The sequence below is a fragment of the Cyanistes caeruleus genome, chromosome 28, assembly GCF_971803275.1.
Source record: "Cyanistes caeruleus chromosome 28, bCyaCae1.hap1.1, whole genome shotgun sequence".
Taxonomy (NCBI): domain Eukaryota; kingdom Metazoa; phylum Chordata; class Aves; order Passeriformes; family Paridae; genus Cyanistes; species Cyanistes caeruleus.
The window spans coordinates 1,656,200-1,672,128 of NC_141728.1; the positions used below are offsets into that span (position 1 = coordinate 1,656,200).

At 48.7% G+C, this 15,929-nt stretch overlaps 1 protein-coding gene and 1 long non-coding RNA gene across 2 annotated transcripts in view; both read right to left on the minus strand.

Moving 5' to 3' along the window:
- LOC147649008 (uncharacterized) overlaps positions 1–15,929 on the minus strand; it is a 769,650-nt gene that overhangs the window by 402,304 nt on the left and 351,417 nt on the right. The window lies entirely within an intron of this gene.
- Positions 5,876–14,135, minus strand: LOC147649017 (uncharacterized). The gene is made up of 9 exons (XM_086864844.1): positions 13,944–14,135; positions 13,623–13,887; positions 11,846–12,199; positions 10,634–10,933; positions 9,088–9,275; positions 8,568–8,688; positions 7,267–7,927; positions 6,858–6,971; positions 5,876–6,487 (listed from the first exon to the last, which is right to left on the minus strand). The coding sequence occupies exons 1-7, from the start codon at positions 14,133–14,135 to the stop codon at positions 7,857–7,859; spliced, it is 1,491 nt and encodes a 496-aa protein (XP_086720970.1). The 3' UTR covers positions 5,876–6,487; positions 6,858–6,971; positions 7,267–7,856.

Consider the following 15,929-nt stretch of genomic DNA (forward strand, 5'->3'; position numbering starts at 1 on the left):
AATGCTGTTTAGCTGATAACTCGAGAGCATCACAGGTGTGATTTGATACAATTTCTACCATGGCTTGAAGTCTTCCTAGTCGGTTGAATAGGTAAATTGGGCTCCTGTATCCCCAGCTCCCGTCTTGAGCCCAAGTTGCTGGGCTATTGCCCAGCTCTTATCCTCTCTGCAGGCCACTCATCTTGTCCCCACTTGTGATTCCCTCCTGCTTTTGGAAACTCAAGATTCAGCTCTCTTTTTTCTCTGCCCAGGCTCTCATCTAGGGGTGCTCCTAATAGTTTACTTTTGGACTTTAGGAGCAAAAAGGAGGGTCAAATCATTCCCAGAGTGCAGGATCCTTTCTACCTGCAGGGTAATTCACTGGATGCTTTTTCCCCACATATCCAGTATATTCCATCGGGTGCTTTCCATTGGTCATTGACAGTTTCTGCTTTATCCCAGGAATTCTTTAAGCTTTTGAAGGATTGGTAAGGATTAGCTCCAGGACTTTTGTGCCAACATAATTTGAACTGATCATTCCAATCACAATTTGTCTTTCTTTTTTTTTTTTGTTTGACTCCAGTATCCAGTGGGGGTTTCTGGTTGCCAGGCTTTGGTGTTGTTCTTTGAATTCACTGTTCAAGTGAATGTGCAAGGAGTATATCCTACTACTTCAGTATATCTTTTTCCTTCCCTGCTGATACCAACTGTTCCAATTATTTGATGATCTAAAACCCACCCTTGGGGTCATTTTAATGTTTTGGAAATTTAGGGATGATTCCATTTTAGAAGTTGCTCTGGAGCTAAGCTCTCACCATTTCTCAGCTGATTTCAGCCCTCCACAAATCCAACAATCAGATCATCCTAATTCTGTAGCCATCTCTTGTATTAGATCTACAAAAAGGTTCTTGTTTGAGGTAGGTAGGTAGGTTCCAATTACCATACTAATTACCAAGTTCTAACTCTTCATATTGTTCATTTCATGCTTTTAGCTGTTCTTGTTCTATTTCTTTTTTTGCCTCTGCCTTTTGTTTCTCTGATTCTTGAGCTGTCTGTTTGAATTGACTTTCTGGATCTACTCCTTCTCCATCTCTTGCAGAACAGAAAGTTGTACTGTATCACAAGCAAATTCGCTCATCATTACTGTGGAGAAGGTTAGTTATTACAGGCTCATTGCTGAGAGAAACTATTTGACCATATTTCAGATTTTCTCCAACCCAATACGTTTTCCCTCCCATCCTACACACTTTTGGTTGGCTGTGCTGATGGCATATTGCACTCATTTGGGAATGTGCCATAAGCATTGATTCCATTCTCCCTCCGATCCATACTGCATGGTCACATTTGTTCCAAGTGGGAACAACAGGCTCTAATCCAGCAGCTCATTTGTGTCATGCATGGGCCAGGATTTTCTTCCTTTCTGCTGTAGATTGCACCTCTAACCACCGATTTTTAGCTGTCGCTCTTGGGTCATGGCAGGTTACTCTTTTTTTGATTTGGCACATTTGATACCGAGTGTGGTTATGCTCACACTCCCCTGTTTTGCTGCCCATTTTGCAGTCCTAGTGTGTGCCATATGCCAGGGTTTCTGTGAGCCTTTGTTTTTCCAGGGTGTTTTTAAAACACTGCCTACAGTCTTGGGTTGAGCTTTGCTTCTCAACGCTGGGGTAACTCCTGGAGAGCAGACTGATAGTTCTGCCCATGATCAGACTCAGAACCACCAGGGTTCCCCACACATGTACTCCTGTGCCTCTGCCTATGCCCACAGGGTTGCGGCCTGCGGCGAGGGAGTTCATCTTCTCGGCAGCAGGGCTATCCTTCAGGGGATCCATGGCTGGAATCAGCTGCAGATTTTCTCTTAAAGACATCCCACCCTGATCTTTTGACTGCATCAGCATCACAGGGTACATTGTTTGTTTGCCAACACTCAGTTCAAAGCACTTGTGCCTTTGATCTCAATTTCCCTCTTCCCCCTTCTTGATCCAATCCATACCACTCCAGGGAATCGAATTCCAATATGCCCAAGTTAGTAGCGACCACTCATGAATTGCTGGTTCTAGAGGTTTCTTCTAGCCAGCACACTGGACAAAGCCTTTTCTTTTCCTTTTGCTCTCAAACCAGAGACTTAGATGGAATGGTATAATAGAAACAAATCTGTTTCCCTGTTGTCTATCAGGATGGGTGTGAAGTGCCACCACATCCAGATAGCACAGCATTGATTTCACGTCCACTGTGCAAATGACTTGCAGGAGCAAATCAAGTCAATTCTGTGCTGGAACAGTGAAGTTCTGTCACCCTAAATCAGGGTGATGCCTCAAGGGTTTTATACCAAATTTGCACCCAAGTTGGTGCTAAAGAAGTTTCTAAGGTCCAACATAGACCTAAGGTTTGCACAGCAGAGTTTAGGCTGACAGCTAAGGGAGCATCAATTCCATGGTCTTTCCAAGCCAAAAGACTGATGAGAAATGTTGGTATTCCTGCTCTCCTTCCTTGTTTACAGTATAGCAACATATTGGATGAGATTTTGGAGTTGCAGCTCTGAATTGTGGCCAGATGAAGACACATGAATGGTTGTGCATTTTTCGTTGTGGAGGTCAATATCAGTGTAGCTGCTCCTGATAATCCAAAAAGCTCTTTCAAGACACTTCTTCAAAGAAATGTCTTTTCATTCTTAACTGCACAGCCTCCTCCAAGATGTACAGCCAAAAGGTTATCTGGATTGTCTTTTCACAAGAACAGGAAACTCCCCCTTGAATCAGCCTGAATTGACAATTCTCAGCTGTATGAAGGAATTTCACTTAGAGTCTGCTGTAAAGAAGTGATTTCTATGCAATGGGGTTGAGAAAGGACAAACCTGAATTAACAAGAGTGCTGTTTGTTAGAGACACCATTACTCATCGCACACTTTCAACAACCCATCCCATCAAGCCCAAACCTAATATGGCTCCTTGTTAAATATTTCTGATGGATTACATATCCCCGTGTGAAGAGGGAACAAGGATTTAAAGCCAGTCTTTATGCATATATAAGCATTGTACATGAACATTGCATATTCAGGATGAAAACCAAATATAACCTGTACAGGGGAAACACTGCAGTACCATGAATACACTTCTGCCATCAGATTCACAGGCAGCTTAACCAGCTCTGTGCTTGGCTATTGTGCAAATCACCTGTTCTGGCATCTTTTGGGGCACTGAACCAGGGAAATTCACCCATAAATACTGCAGGACCATGAAAATCTCTCCAGATACAAACTAGTCTCCAACAAGGGACTACAGAAACCTCCAATAATGTGGTGGAGGGAGCCAAGTTGGCTGTGTTCTCTTTGTCATGATGGGTTTGTAATTCAGACTCAGAGAGGAGCTTGAGTTGGAAGGGACATTGGAGACCCTCTAGATCTAGCCCCTCTGCCATGGGCAGGGACACTTTCCACTAGATCAGGTGGCTCAGAGCCTGCCCAAGCTTTGGCAAATATCCAAGGGCACCTTGTTCTTTGTTTTACAAGGTCCTATTTCCATGCTCCTATTCCCAGATGGCTCCAGTCTCACACAGAGCATTGCTGCCTTGGTCACTCCTATCTCCACAAGCCAGCAGAGCTCCTATTTTGGATGGCTCTCACTGCTCCCAAGGCCCCAGGGACGGCTCCTGCCTTTCCTCCTTCCGCTTTCCCTTCCAGGATCAGTGATGTCCTGCCACTTCCTCCATGGCTGAGACAACAACAAGAGATAAGGGACTGAGGATGCCGCTTCTGACAGAGACTTGGTGACACTCAGCTGAGGATTTTGTTCTCTTGCCTAAGAGAACTGTCAGGCTGCCTATCCAAAACTCCTCCTGCTTGGAAAGGGGCTGGTGTGAGCAGCAGGAATTGTTGTTGGCTGGAACATCTCAAAGAGCTGCACAAAAGAAGTGTTTTGTGGAAGGCTGCCAGCTGCCCTTTGTCAGCAGCACAAGGTGGGAAGGTCCCTTTTGAATGCCAGCCCTGCACAAGGACAGCCTTCTCCAGTAGCCACAACACCTTTCAAGCTTTCGGGCTGGCCTCGTCCCTCACTCTGGAGGAGCAGCTTGCTGTTGGAACTCACCCAGCCACAGTTTCTGCCTGCATTACCGTGTCTTCCCACCAACAGCCCCGGAGACAGCACTACATAGAGGCTCCTTGGAGTCAGAAGCACAGAGTGTGTGCCCTTTCCCTTTGATAGCTGGCTCTGACATCCAGGAAAGCACTGCATTTCATAGAACACCATGAAAACAACTGTTACAGTTCAATAGAAAAACTAGGAGTGCAAGTGTGTCAATTAGAAAGCTTTCTTAAGTCACTGGGTGAGAAAATTGAAATGGAAGGTTAAAGCTAGTTTAAGAAAGAAGAGGCAAGATGGAGGAATTAGGGCGTTGTCTCCTTTGCCTTCTTCATCTCCTTCTTCATCTTCTTCTTCTAGAGGTTTTTGGGTAGTAGTAAGTGATTGGATAAAGAATGCCGCAGTGCAGTGAGCAGGTGTTGGGTCATTGGGTCACTAAGAAAAATAATTGACTTGGCATTTGTTAATTGGGTAAATGGACACATAAAAAACCTTGAAGATCTTTGTTAGCCATTTGGCACCTTTCTATATCTTAGTGCACGTAGCTCCTTGTACCTTGTATGCATGTAATGCAGATAAAAGAAGAATAAACAACCGAGTGCGAACAAGAGAAAACTGCCCCTCTCTCATCAGTCTCAGTCCAAGGGGGAAAAAGAAGCCAAGCACAAGTGTCCCATCAGGACAGAGGCTCAATCTCCAATCAAAGGGGACTTTGTTCCAGCTTTTCCCTTGGAGCAGCGTGCAGCAAGCACACCTGGGCCTCATTCAGGTCTCTGTGTGGGCTGGCAGGCAGCTTCTGTTGGGAATTTAAAGCTTTTCCTCTACTTTCCACAGCAAATAAGGGACCTCACCCAGCTGCACCAAAGCCCAAATTTCACTCCAAAAAGAACCATTTGCATTTTCCTCCATTCCAGCCCTGAAGAGAACAAACTTCACTTGCGGGAGCTGGCGGCACGGTGTCCTCCAAGACCGTTCGTGAGTAGGACAATATTGCAGGGGAAGAGCGGCAAAGCCAAAGTTCACTGATGCTTAGGAAGCTTTGCAAAACCTTCCCACCTGTGCTGGTGTTGCACCCTCCTGAGCTCCTGGAGCCCTCACTCACCTCAGGCGCAGTTTGGACAGCAAGGGGATGGTTCAGTTTGTGCCAGGTGGGGACAGGAGGAGGGAAGACTTTGCACACACTGTCACCAGGGCAGGGCTCTTTTCCTTTATGGTGCCACGCGGTAGCACGTAATCTTTGATTTCATGGGAGTGAGGGAGGTGCTGAAGGGCAAAAATTCCCTGTGGGAAGGACATCTTCCACTCCCACAGCAAGGCAAGTGAAGGGGAAAGTGCAATCTCTCTTTCCTGGAAGGTGTTCAGCTTTGAACAAACTAGTTTTGCTGAAGATGAGCCTAGGCAGTGGTGAGTTAGAGCATTTGATCAAACTCCCAGAGTATCCTCACATCTGTTTGGACACAATTTCTCTTTGTTTTTTCATGGTGAATGCTTTCTCCTGCCCCGCTGCCTCCTGCTTGGAGTTGTACGCGCAGCAGAGTCCCAGAGTCTTCTCAGCAGACCTGTGCAGCGAGTTCTGAGCCAATGTGTGGCTCTGCTGCCAGCCCAAATCTGCGCTTTCCTTGCCCAGCCTGAGCGCAAGTGGGGCATGTGCTGGGCGTGGCTGGAGATTTTCATCACCAAAATCCTCCAGCGTCAGGGCATTTCCATCTGCCCATTGCTTTGGAGAGCACAAATCACAAACCACCCATCTCAGCTGATAAATGTCATTGCTTGCAGATTGCTGCAGCCGCACAGCTGAGCTACAAATACACATGAATCCATTTCAGTTGAAAAATGGCATTTATTACAAATTGCTACACCTGCGCTGACAATACACAACTATAAAATTCTCCATTAAGTTTAAAAAAAGTAATTTATTATATTAGCACAACAATGCCACATAAAAATATACAAATACCAACTTCAGTTAGCAAAAATGTAACTTATTGCTAACCTCTACAAGTCACTATAGACAAAGATCAATGAGGTGTTTAACAACTTAATTTATTACAGATTACTACAAGTTTACAGCCCATCTAGAAATACAAAATTATCGGTGTCTCCCTCTAAAAAACCCTGTACTAAGAATTCGATAGACTTCTACAACTATACCTCTTCATACATGTCGAAATAGAACTAAATACCTCTATATATACATATAGAACAATCTACAGATGGAAATACAGATTAAATATTACATATTTTATAAAATAGATATACATATAGATATATAAAACAAAACTATTTGAAAAGATACAAATGTCACTGTCCCAATCTAAATATCCATACAACTGCATAAGAACAAATCAGCCGCCCCATCTTCAAAGCCTCTCCCTCAGTCTTTTCCTGCCATGCAGAGCAGCTCTCCTGGACAGGGACAGCAGATGGGACATCTGGGAGGCAAAGGGAACAGCGAGTCAGTGCTGGGACCTTTCCCTTGGCAGCAGCTGCACTTCCAGCAGGGAAGCGAAAATCTCCAAGCCTCCCCAGGAGGGTTGGCAAGAACAAGCAGGCCGAGCGGGCCAGCGTGTGGCGAGCGCAGGCGCGGCGGGACTGTCCCGCAGCCCCCGGCAGCCCGGCACAGCTCCCGGGCCCTGCCGGCACAGCTGCCTTGCCCAAGGACAGCCCCTGTGCCGGCCGGGGCAGCAGCGCTGAGCAGCCCCAGCACGGGCAGGGGCCGCTCCTGCCCGGCCGGGCAGCGCCCACGGCCAAAGCCCACGCCACCCTCAGCCCTGCCCGGCCTCACCGGCCCTGGGGCCTCACCCAGGCTCTCGCGTGGCCCCAGCACATCCCTGCTCACTGCTCTTGCTCCAGGCCTTCAGCTTCTCCCTGCTGGCTCCTCTCAGTGTCTGGCTCTCCTCAAGCTCTTCAGGACAGCTGTGGTGGCAAAAGTGGAGGCTCTGCAATTGGTTGCAAGGCCTGGCAGAGCTGCAGTCCCTGAGCTCTGTGTGCTCCCTCCTGGCCCCCTCCATCCCCTCAGCCCCGCCGTCCTCTCGGCAAAGCCCCAGCCCCCTCTTCAGTTTCTTGGGCCTCTCCCAGGCCTCTCCCCCCGCTCAGTCCCTTCTGAGCCGCTGTGTCCCCTCAGAGCCGGCACAGCCCTCAGCCCGTGCCTCTGTCACCTCCGTGCCACCATGGCCCTCTGCTCCCCCACAGCCCTCAGTGCCCCTCACACCTCAAGGTTTGCAAGGTCCCTTCAGCATCAGCGCCTCCTCAGCCCCCTCAGTCTCAGCGTCCTTCAGCAGCTCCTCACAGGACAGTGCCTGGGGCCAGCGGCAGCTCCCACCGCTCCAGGGACAGCCAGGGCTGCAACTGCTGCTCTGCCTGGCCCGGCCCCAGCTCGGACCCAGCACAGAGGGACACAAGGGGCACAGCGGGAAAAACAAGAGATGAAAAAGGCAGCCAAGGGGGAAAGAGGCAAAAATGCAGCCTAGGCCTACACAGCTCAGTCTATGGACCTCTACATCCATAGAGCTCTAACTAAAGAACTATGCACATTTAGAAATGGAACTGCGTGCACATAGAAATGTTACGCTCTACATATAGAAATGTAAATATGAAAATCTATAAATCTAACTGTATACATAGAAATAAAATCCTATCACATGCATAACTAACTATAGATACAAACTCTACAGATGTAGAAATAGATACACCTATAAATACAACTCTATCAATCTATACTTGTAACTATATGTATAAATAAATCAAGATAAAAAATCTCTAACTGTATTTATAAACAGAGGAATGCCACCTGCCCAATGGTCACAGGCTCTCCCTCTGATCCTTCTTCCCACGCAGGGCAGCCCTTCTGGCCAGGTAGATCACATGGATATCTGGCAAGGAAAGGCAACTCTCAGTCAATGCTGGCCTCCGTGTAGCTTTCCCTTTGCAAGTAAACTGTCCTGCTAGCAAAGGCTGTCAAAGATGGCCTGAAAGGCACACTCTCACTTGAGAATCTGAAGCCTGCTCTTTAAAGGGGACAGGGATCCTTCCAAGTTTTCCAGTCTTGTGAAGTTTTGAAGTACGCCAATCAATTCACAACCCTCCCAGTGCAAATGGCACCCCCGAGAGCTTGAAACACAGACAGTGCCAGCTGCCACAAAGAAGCCCAGCCTTGTTCTTTCTCTGGGCTGACGCAGAGACGTCAGTCCTCACTGCAGTGGCTGAAGCTGAAGGCTGCTGTGAGCTGGGAACCAATTGGGACACGCAGCTTGGTGACACAACTGCCACCAGCTCAGGTTTATTGCCGGCTCTCTTACCACAGCAGAGGACTCGGTGTCAGAGCCTCTGGAAAAGCATGGAGGGGCAGGGCTCGGGGAGCTTGTGCCAGTGCAGGATTGGAACTAAAGGCACCAGGAAGCACCAACCCTGCTGCAGACAAGAACTCAACTCTTCTGAGCTCCCTTCCTGTCAGAGGCAGGCTCAGAGCAGCTGTCTCCCATCTCTCTAAACCACGCTGGGCTCACTCCTTACCAAGCTCCTCGGGCTCCTGGCCAACGTTCACACAGCTCCCGCAAGCAGGCAAAGCTCCCTCTGCTGCAGCCTTGTTCACAGCCTCCCCTCCTGAAGAGCCACGGGCAACACTAGCATTGACCTGAAAAGAAAAACAGAAAGAAGAAAACGCAAAGATCAACCAATAGATTCTGCAGGGATACAATCAGAGCCTGCCAGATTTCCTTCTGTGCACCAACAAATTGCTTTTGAAAACTGCTATGCGGGAGTTTGCAGAAGACAAAGGGTCATCACGCTTGGCAAGAAGATATGGGCAGTTCTTCCCAGAAAAAGGAGCATCCAAACCTGGCAAACACCTCTCATCCTCACTTAAGGGCTATCCCCCCTTTTCATTCCCTCTTCCTTAGCAAATCTTGCTTGACCAAGCAAATCCTTCCGTGTCCATTCCCAGCTGAATTCAAGAAGCCTTTGCTTCTCAGCCATGCAACAACATTCAGAAGCTCTCAGTCCAGCCCCTCTCATCCCTGTCCAACGGAGTTACCTGAGCAGAGGGAGACCTTTCAGGCACAGATGGTGAAAGCATCTCCTCCAGTGTCTCCAGAACAAGGTCCAGATCCAGCGGTGGCAATTCCTCTTCCCCAGGAGTACTCCAGACCCAGCTTGGGGCTCTCCATGCTGCATAACCAGCACTGCCAGCTGGAGCACTGGGGACTGAAGTGCCCGGGGCAGCTGGAAGAATCCAAAAACATGGGTGAGGCTCCAAAAGGAGGCTTTGGGACGCAGAGCTTTATTGCTGCCTTGGATCAAACATCACAGGAAGCGCACAGCAACCTCAACTCCAGAAAGGTATTCAAAACTTCCCAGGGAATTGGAAGAGTGAGCTCTTCCCCTTCAAAAGTATTATCCTAATCAACGTGTACATAGATTAAAGTATGGCTTGTGAAACTGATCTAGACATACACACAGAAATAATCACCTTTAATCACAGCCTTTTGCATCTTCCCAGCAGCTTTGGCATTTGGCTGCTTGAGTTTCTCATCACAAGAGACCACAGAAAGTGCATTCACCCAGGAAGAGGCCAGAGGTGCAGACACACATGCTAAACTTCAACTGCGAGTTTATTCTAAGGAGCAACCATGGAGGTGAGGCCATGGTCTGCAGCTGCAACTGTTCTGGGGACTCCCAGCGTGCACTGAAATTTAATAGCATTATTTGTGGGAGAGACTGTTGGAAATGGAAAATCTGCAGCCTTAGAAAAAGCCTGGATTGAAGGAGTGATGAAAGTACACAGACATTAGGTAGAGTAATTACAAACCTATGTTCTTAGAATTGCAAGTAAGAATATGCCTACAGTAAGGAAGAAATTCTATGAAGTAAAATAGTTGGAGGTATCAAGTGTAATAGTGTGATTTAAAGTAAGTTAGAGATCTAGGAACTATAACAGAAGTGTGTGTGAATACATGACCTGTTAGCTCGTTGGTTAAAAGACAGACGCAGTGTGGCAAAATCAAGTAAAGGTGATAAGAGCTTAATAAGTGAAAACAAACTTGGTGTCAACTGTCTACTGGACAAAAAAGTTATATATTGCCATGTGGAGAAGAAACTCGTAACTTCCTCGAGCTGTGGTTGACTTGTTGCCTGTAAATCTCACGCCTCAGGACTGATCTCTTATTGGGCTACTTAAGCAATAAATCATCTCAAAGCACGGTGGTCCCATCCCTTGTATTTCATCTCAACAAAAGACAATCTGTAAACTCTGCAATATCCCATCAGAGTCCTAGTTTGGCTTCATCCAAAGGAAAATGGGAGTTCACCTGACACCGACCAGTTGTGGAGAAATGTTCTTTGCCTTGCCCTTTGACCTCTACACAGAGGCTGCCTGGAAAATGCCCAGAACATCCTCCGAATCTGCAGCAAGGATGGGAAAAGCAGACAGAGATTGTTCTGATATTCATGATCCTGCTTCCTAGTACCCTTGACACCTGATTGTCACAATCAAAAAGACACATGACAGAGCACCGCGGCAAAATACTTCAGTCACTTTTTGTGATCGTTCTGAAAAGCCAGGGGAGAAACACATTCCGTACCTGATGGGATGTTGGCTGGCAAGTGCTGCTCTGGAGAAGTGCAGCTGCTGCTCTCTGGAGAGGCCACAGAAGTGCTTTGATGGTGCGCAGGAAATGGTGGAGTCATGAGCTCTGGCTGGGATTGAAATTTGTGTGTGCCTGGCTGGCCTGATGAAACCCCAAGTCCAGATGCAGCAAACACTTTCTTGGCATGTGCTGGGGAAGCTTCACGCCCTTGAGGATCTGGACTTGTCCTGGAAGGGCCTGGAGGCAGCTCTGAATCCTCAGGTGAGGCAGCACTGCGCTTCTGGCACCAAGGAGCTGTGCAGCAGGGAGGGAAGAAGAAAGGAAGCAAAGGGAAGGCTGGGTCACTACTGCTCCTCAGCTGTGTTTCCCTTGGCAGCAACTGTACTTCTCCCAAGGGAGACAGAAGTTCCCATCCTCCCAAGTAGGGTGAGAAGGAGAAAATTCCCCACATGTTCTGAAGCTTTGCAACAACCAATTCCTTGTCTACTCAGCTCTCCCGTACTTATTCACCTATCTGGGAAAAGTGTCCCGCTGCCATTCCTGGGCAGGAGGCAACTGCCAGAAAGCCAGCTGCCAGCTCTTCTCCCTTCTGCTCCAAAGGCACACAAAAACTTTAGGATCCCAGCCTTCCCTATCTCCCCAGCAGCTTTTAGATTTGGCTGCTTGAGTTTCTGATCACAGAAGGCCACAGAACGTGCATTCACCCAAGAAGAGCCCGGATCTTCAGGCACACACTGAGAAATTCAACTGGGAGTTTATTCTAAAAGCAACCTTGTAGGTGAGGCCATGTTCTGCAGCTGCAGCTGTTCTGAGGCACACAGAGCTCATTTCAATGGCACGGCCCGATTTGCAGGCCAGCCAGTCTGAAACATCTGCAATATCCTATCACCGTCCTAGTTGGACTTCATTCCAAGAAACAGGGGAGTTCACCTAACACTGACCACTTGTCTGGCGGGCAATATTTTTCGCCCTGCCCTTGCATCTCAGCAGACAGGCTGTCTGGAAAATGCCCACAACAACCTCCACATCTGCAGGAAGAACAGGAAGAGCAGAGAATCCTTTGGCATTCACAGTCCCACTTCCTAGTACACTTTCTCCGTGATTCTCACTTGAGATCTAGCCATGACAGAGGACTCAGGGAAAACACTTGAAAGGCTCAGTTGCCAGGACCTATTGGAAAAGGAAGGGTAGAAACTCTTTCCCTACCTGATGGGTGGCAGGCTGGGCTGTGCTGCTGAGAAGATGAGCAGCTGTTGCTCTGTCCAAGGGCCCTGCAAGCAGCTTCAGGGTCGACTGGAGTGAGGTGAACCATGAGCTCAGGATGGCGTTTCAGGTCCAGGCGAACCAGTGGAACCGTGAGCTTGCGGAGATTAAATCTCTGGATGAGCTCTCTTGATGGTTCCACTGGTGAAGCCCCAACAAGTGCAGAGGTGGCACAGACTTTCTTGGCAGGTGCTGGGGAAGCCTCACTCTCCTGAGCACCTGCACTTCTCCTGCAAGGGCCTGGAGGCAGCTCTGAATCCTCAGGTGAGGCAGCATCGCGCTTCTGGCACCAAGGAGCTGTGCAGCACGGAGGGAAGAAGAAAGGAAGCAAAGGGAAGGCTGGGTCACTCCTGCTCCTCAGCTGTGTTTCCCTTGGCAGCAAGTGTGCTTTTGTCAGGGAAAACAAAAGCTCACCTCCTCCCAAAAGAGGGTGAGAAAGAAAAATATCACCACATATCTTGGGGGGTTTGATGGCTATAGAACTTAAGTCAAACTTACAAGCTGCTGCTATAGGTTGAGTTATAAGATATCAATAGAACCTGATAGATCTGTATCACCAGATATCAATAGGACTTGAATCATAATTTCATGGATCTATTTAACCTGATAGAGACTAGTATAACCTGTACTGGCTAGTATATGGTTAATTGGTTGCTCAGTGCTGGAGAGAGGGGAAAAAAAATGAAAATTTCACCAGGTGGTCAGTTTCAGAGATAGGTCAGTATAGTACTAATGAAAACGTAGCAAACATCAAGCCAATTAGCCACAAAATAAAGCAATTAGACCGGTTAGGACCAGACAGACCAAGGAACACCATAGCTGTGCATGCTCTGAAGACAAAGTTGAAAAGTTCAGATGCAAAGACGACTTTGGAAGCCTTCGTCAAAGACCCCCAACGACCCCCAAATTGGGGAGGCACAAGCACAGTGAAAAAGAACTATCTATAGCCATGAGATTATACTATGTAAATTCGTTCCAGAGTCTATAATATACATCATAATATATTACATACGATAAATACAATACATTATATTACATTATAATATACAGTATAATATGTGTATATTAGTTCCATATGTTATAATGACATAGTAACACCAAGCAATAATTACTAAATATATGACAGCAATTGACAAAGGTGGATGAATTAGGAGGAGAAATCCTCCTCACCTCCAGCACTGAAATAAACAACTCTACACACACGGGTGTATGGGATTTTATTCACTTTGCAACAAGCAGCTCCCTGTCTACTGAGCTCTCCCCTGTCCGTTCAAGCCTTGGCAGGAGGCAGCTGCCAGAAACCCAAGTGCCAGCTCTTCTCCCCTCTGCTCCAAATGGGACAGGAGGCTCCCTCTCCCGCTGGGGCTGAGCACGGCCAAGCCCTCGGCTCAGCCGCACTCCCGGAGAGCTCCCCGAGCGTCCCAGGGCCGCGCAATGAGCAGCGCCAGCCACGGCACAGGGCCGGGCCGGCTGCCGGCCGAGCGGGCCAGCGTGTGGCGAGCGCAGGCGCGGCGGGACTGTCCCGCAGCCCCCGGCAGCCCGGCACAGCTCCCGGGCCCTGCCGGCACAGCTGCCTTGCCCAAGGACAGCCCCTGTGCCGGCCGGGGCAGCAGCGCTGAGCAGCCCCAGCACGGGCAGGGGCCGCTCCTGCCCGGCCGGGCAGCGCCCACGGCCAAAGCCCACGCCTCCCTCCGCGCCCGCAGCTCCCACCCCGTCTCACCGGCTCTGGGCGGCTGCCCGCTGGGGAAGGCGGGCAGCGACCGCTCCGTGGGGAGCCGCTGGAGGCGGCTGGGCTGGCGGCTCCGCACCTCCAGCCCCGCCGTCAGTCTCTGCCTGTTGGCCCTGGTCAGGCGTTTGATGCGGAGCAGGAGCTCGGGGCGGTCGCGGCGGAAGTTTGGGTTCATAAAGTGCAGCCAAGCCCCGGCATCGCCCGGCACAGCTGAGCCAAGCCATGCCGGCACCTTTTGGAAGCCGTAGAGGTTGAGCTGGCGCACGAAACTGCCAAGTGCGTGGCTTTGAAGGAGTCCGGGGCCGCCCCCGCCCCCTGGCCGCCCCCTCCGTGGGCGCCGGCCGGGCTGAGCAGCTCCCGCTCGAAGAGGAAGCGGTCGATGAGCAAGCCCTGGGCCTGGCTGTCCCAGCGCACGGAGCGGACGCGGGGGCTGTTCACCAGGCGCCACAGCTTGGCGGGGAAGGTGCTGGCATTGAGTCCGGCGGGCAGCGGCAGCTCCGCCATGGCACCGATCTGTCTCCGACTGGCGCCGCAACGGCCGCGGCGCAACGGCCTGAGGGGGGCGCTGCGTTCGGCCCCGCGCGCGCCCGGCGCGGCCCCGGCGCGGGCCGGACTCGGCGAGGACGAGCGGGGCCTGAGGGGAGATAAGGCCAGGTAAGAGCAGGTGAAAAATGAATGCATGTGGGAAATGAGAAATTACATAGGAATTCCACTGATTGACAAAGATTTTTACTGTAATAAATGGAATTGATTTTTGCTAACTAAATTGCACCTGTTATTCAAGTTATTTTTAGAAACAATTGTCAGGAAAATTAATCCACAAACACCAGAGGTTTATGTCCAAAAAGGAGACAGAGGAGTCCTTTTTCTTTTATTCAAATAAAGGGAGATGCCATGGGGCATTCCGCTGGGGTCTCTGAAATTTTTGGAGGGCGCAGCCTCCTTTTTATCCTAATTCCCGGCCGCTTGTCCCTTCTCTCTTTCCCCACAGGCTGAGGTACTTGACAGGTACAGACTGCCCGGAACGCCTGATACCTGCCATACCTTTCCCCCCCGCCCCCAATGCATAATCCCTTCTTAATTCTTAACTTTTATGGAATTCATAGTGTTCTTTCAGTGCCTCTTTGATCTTTTAGTGGAATCCATCCCATTGTTTCTGTTGTCTCTCACTGACAGCTGCTTCTTATCTGTCTCATTAGGGACTTTTGGATTAGGTTCTTTTTCCCTTTGAACTGAAGATTGATGAGAGGGAGGCAGTTTTCTCTTGTTCGGTCTCAGTTGATTATTCTTTTATAATCAGCATTACAAGGTACAAGGAGCTATGTGCACTATGATAGAAAAGGGTAAAATGGCTATCAAAGATCCTTTTCAAGGTCTTTTATATGTCCATTTACCCAATTAACAGATGCCAACTAAATTATTTTTCTTAGTGACCCAAAGACCCAACACCTGTGCGCTGCACTGCGGCATTTTTTACCCAATCACTTACTACTCCCCAAAAACCCCTAGGAGAAGAACATGAAGAAGAAAGAAGAAGGACAAGAGACAACACCCTAAATCTTCCATCTTGTCTCCTGTTCTCTAAACTACTTTTTCACCCAGTGATTTAAGAAACTTTCTAATCTACACACTTACACTTTTCCTATCTAACTTTAGCATTTGCTTTCATGTATCACCATGAAAACATGCTCATGAATTTCATGTCGTATGAAATTCAGTGTTTCTTTGAATCCTAGAACTAAGTATTAGAAACAAGGGCACACACTCTGTATCTCAGACTCAAACAAGTCATAAGTTTTGTTACATACCCACCAATTCACTTTGTCTGCTTCCATTCTACTACTGCTTTCAGTGTTCCATCCTTCTGGATCTGTTTCATTTTCAGAGCCCTCCCACTTCATGCACCAAGGGGTATCTGCCATTATGGATGCTAAATCTGAACCACAGTGCCTGTACAAATTGCAGGTCGCATGGCTCCTCAAGCTGCCTGAGAAAGTATCCTGGGAAAAATATGAGAAGGAATTAAAACAATTCTCAGGGACACTAAACAGCCTTGCAGGTGTTGTTTTGCAGTCTCTTGGTTCCTCTTGCAGGAGAGAGTCAGGGGGGCAGAGTGCCCCTGACCAATGATGGTGATGTAGCACTTTGCTAACCAATAAGAGTTTCCTTTCTGTACTTTCCACGTATCTGTCTATAAGACAGGGCTGAAGCAATAAACTAGGAATTCTCCTGTTGTGACTCCCTTGAGAGTCCCGTGTCGTTCTTCCTAGCCGTTCCCAATCAGAACGACATGCCATA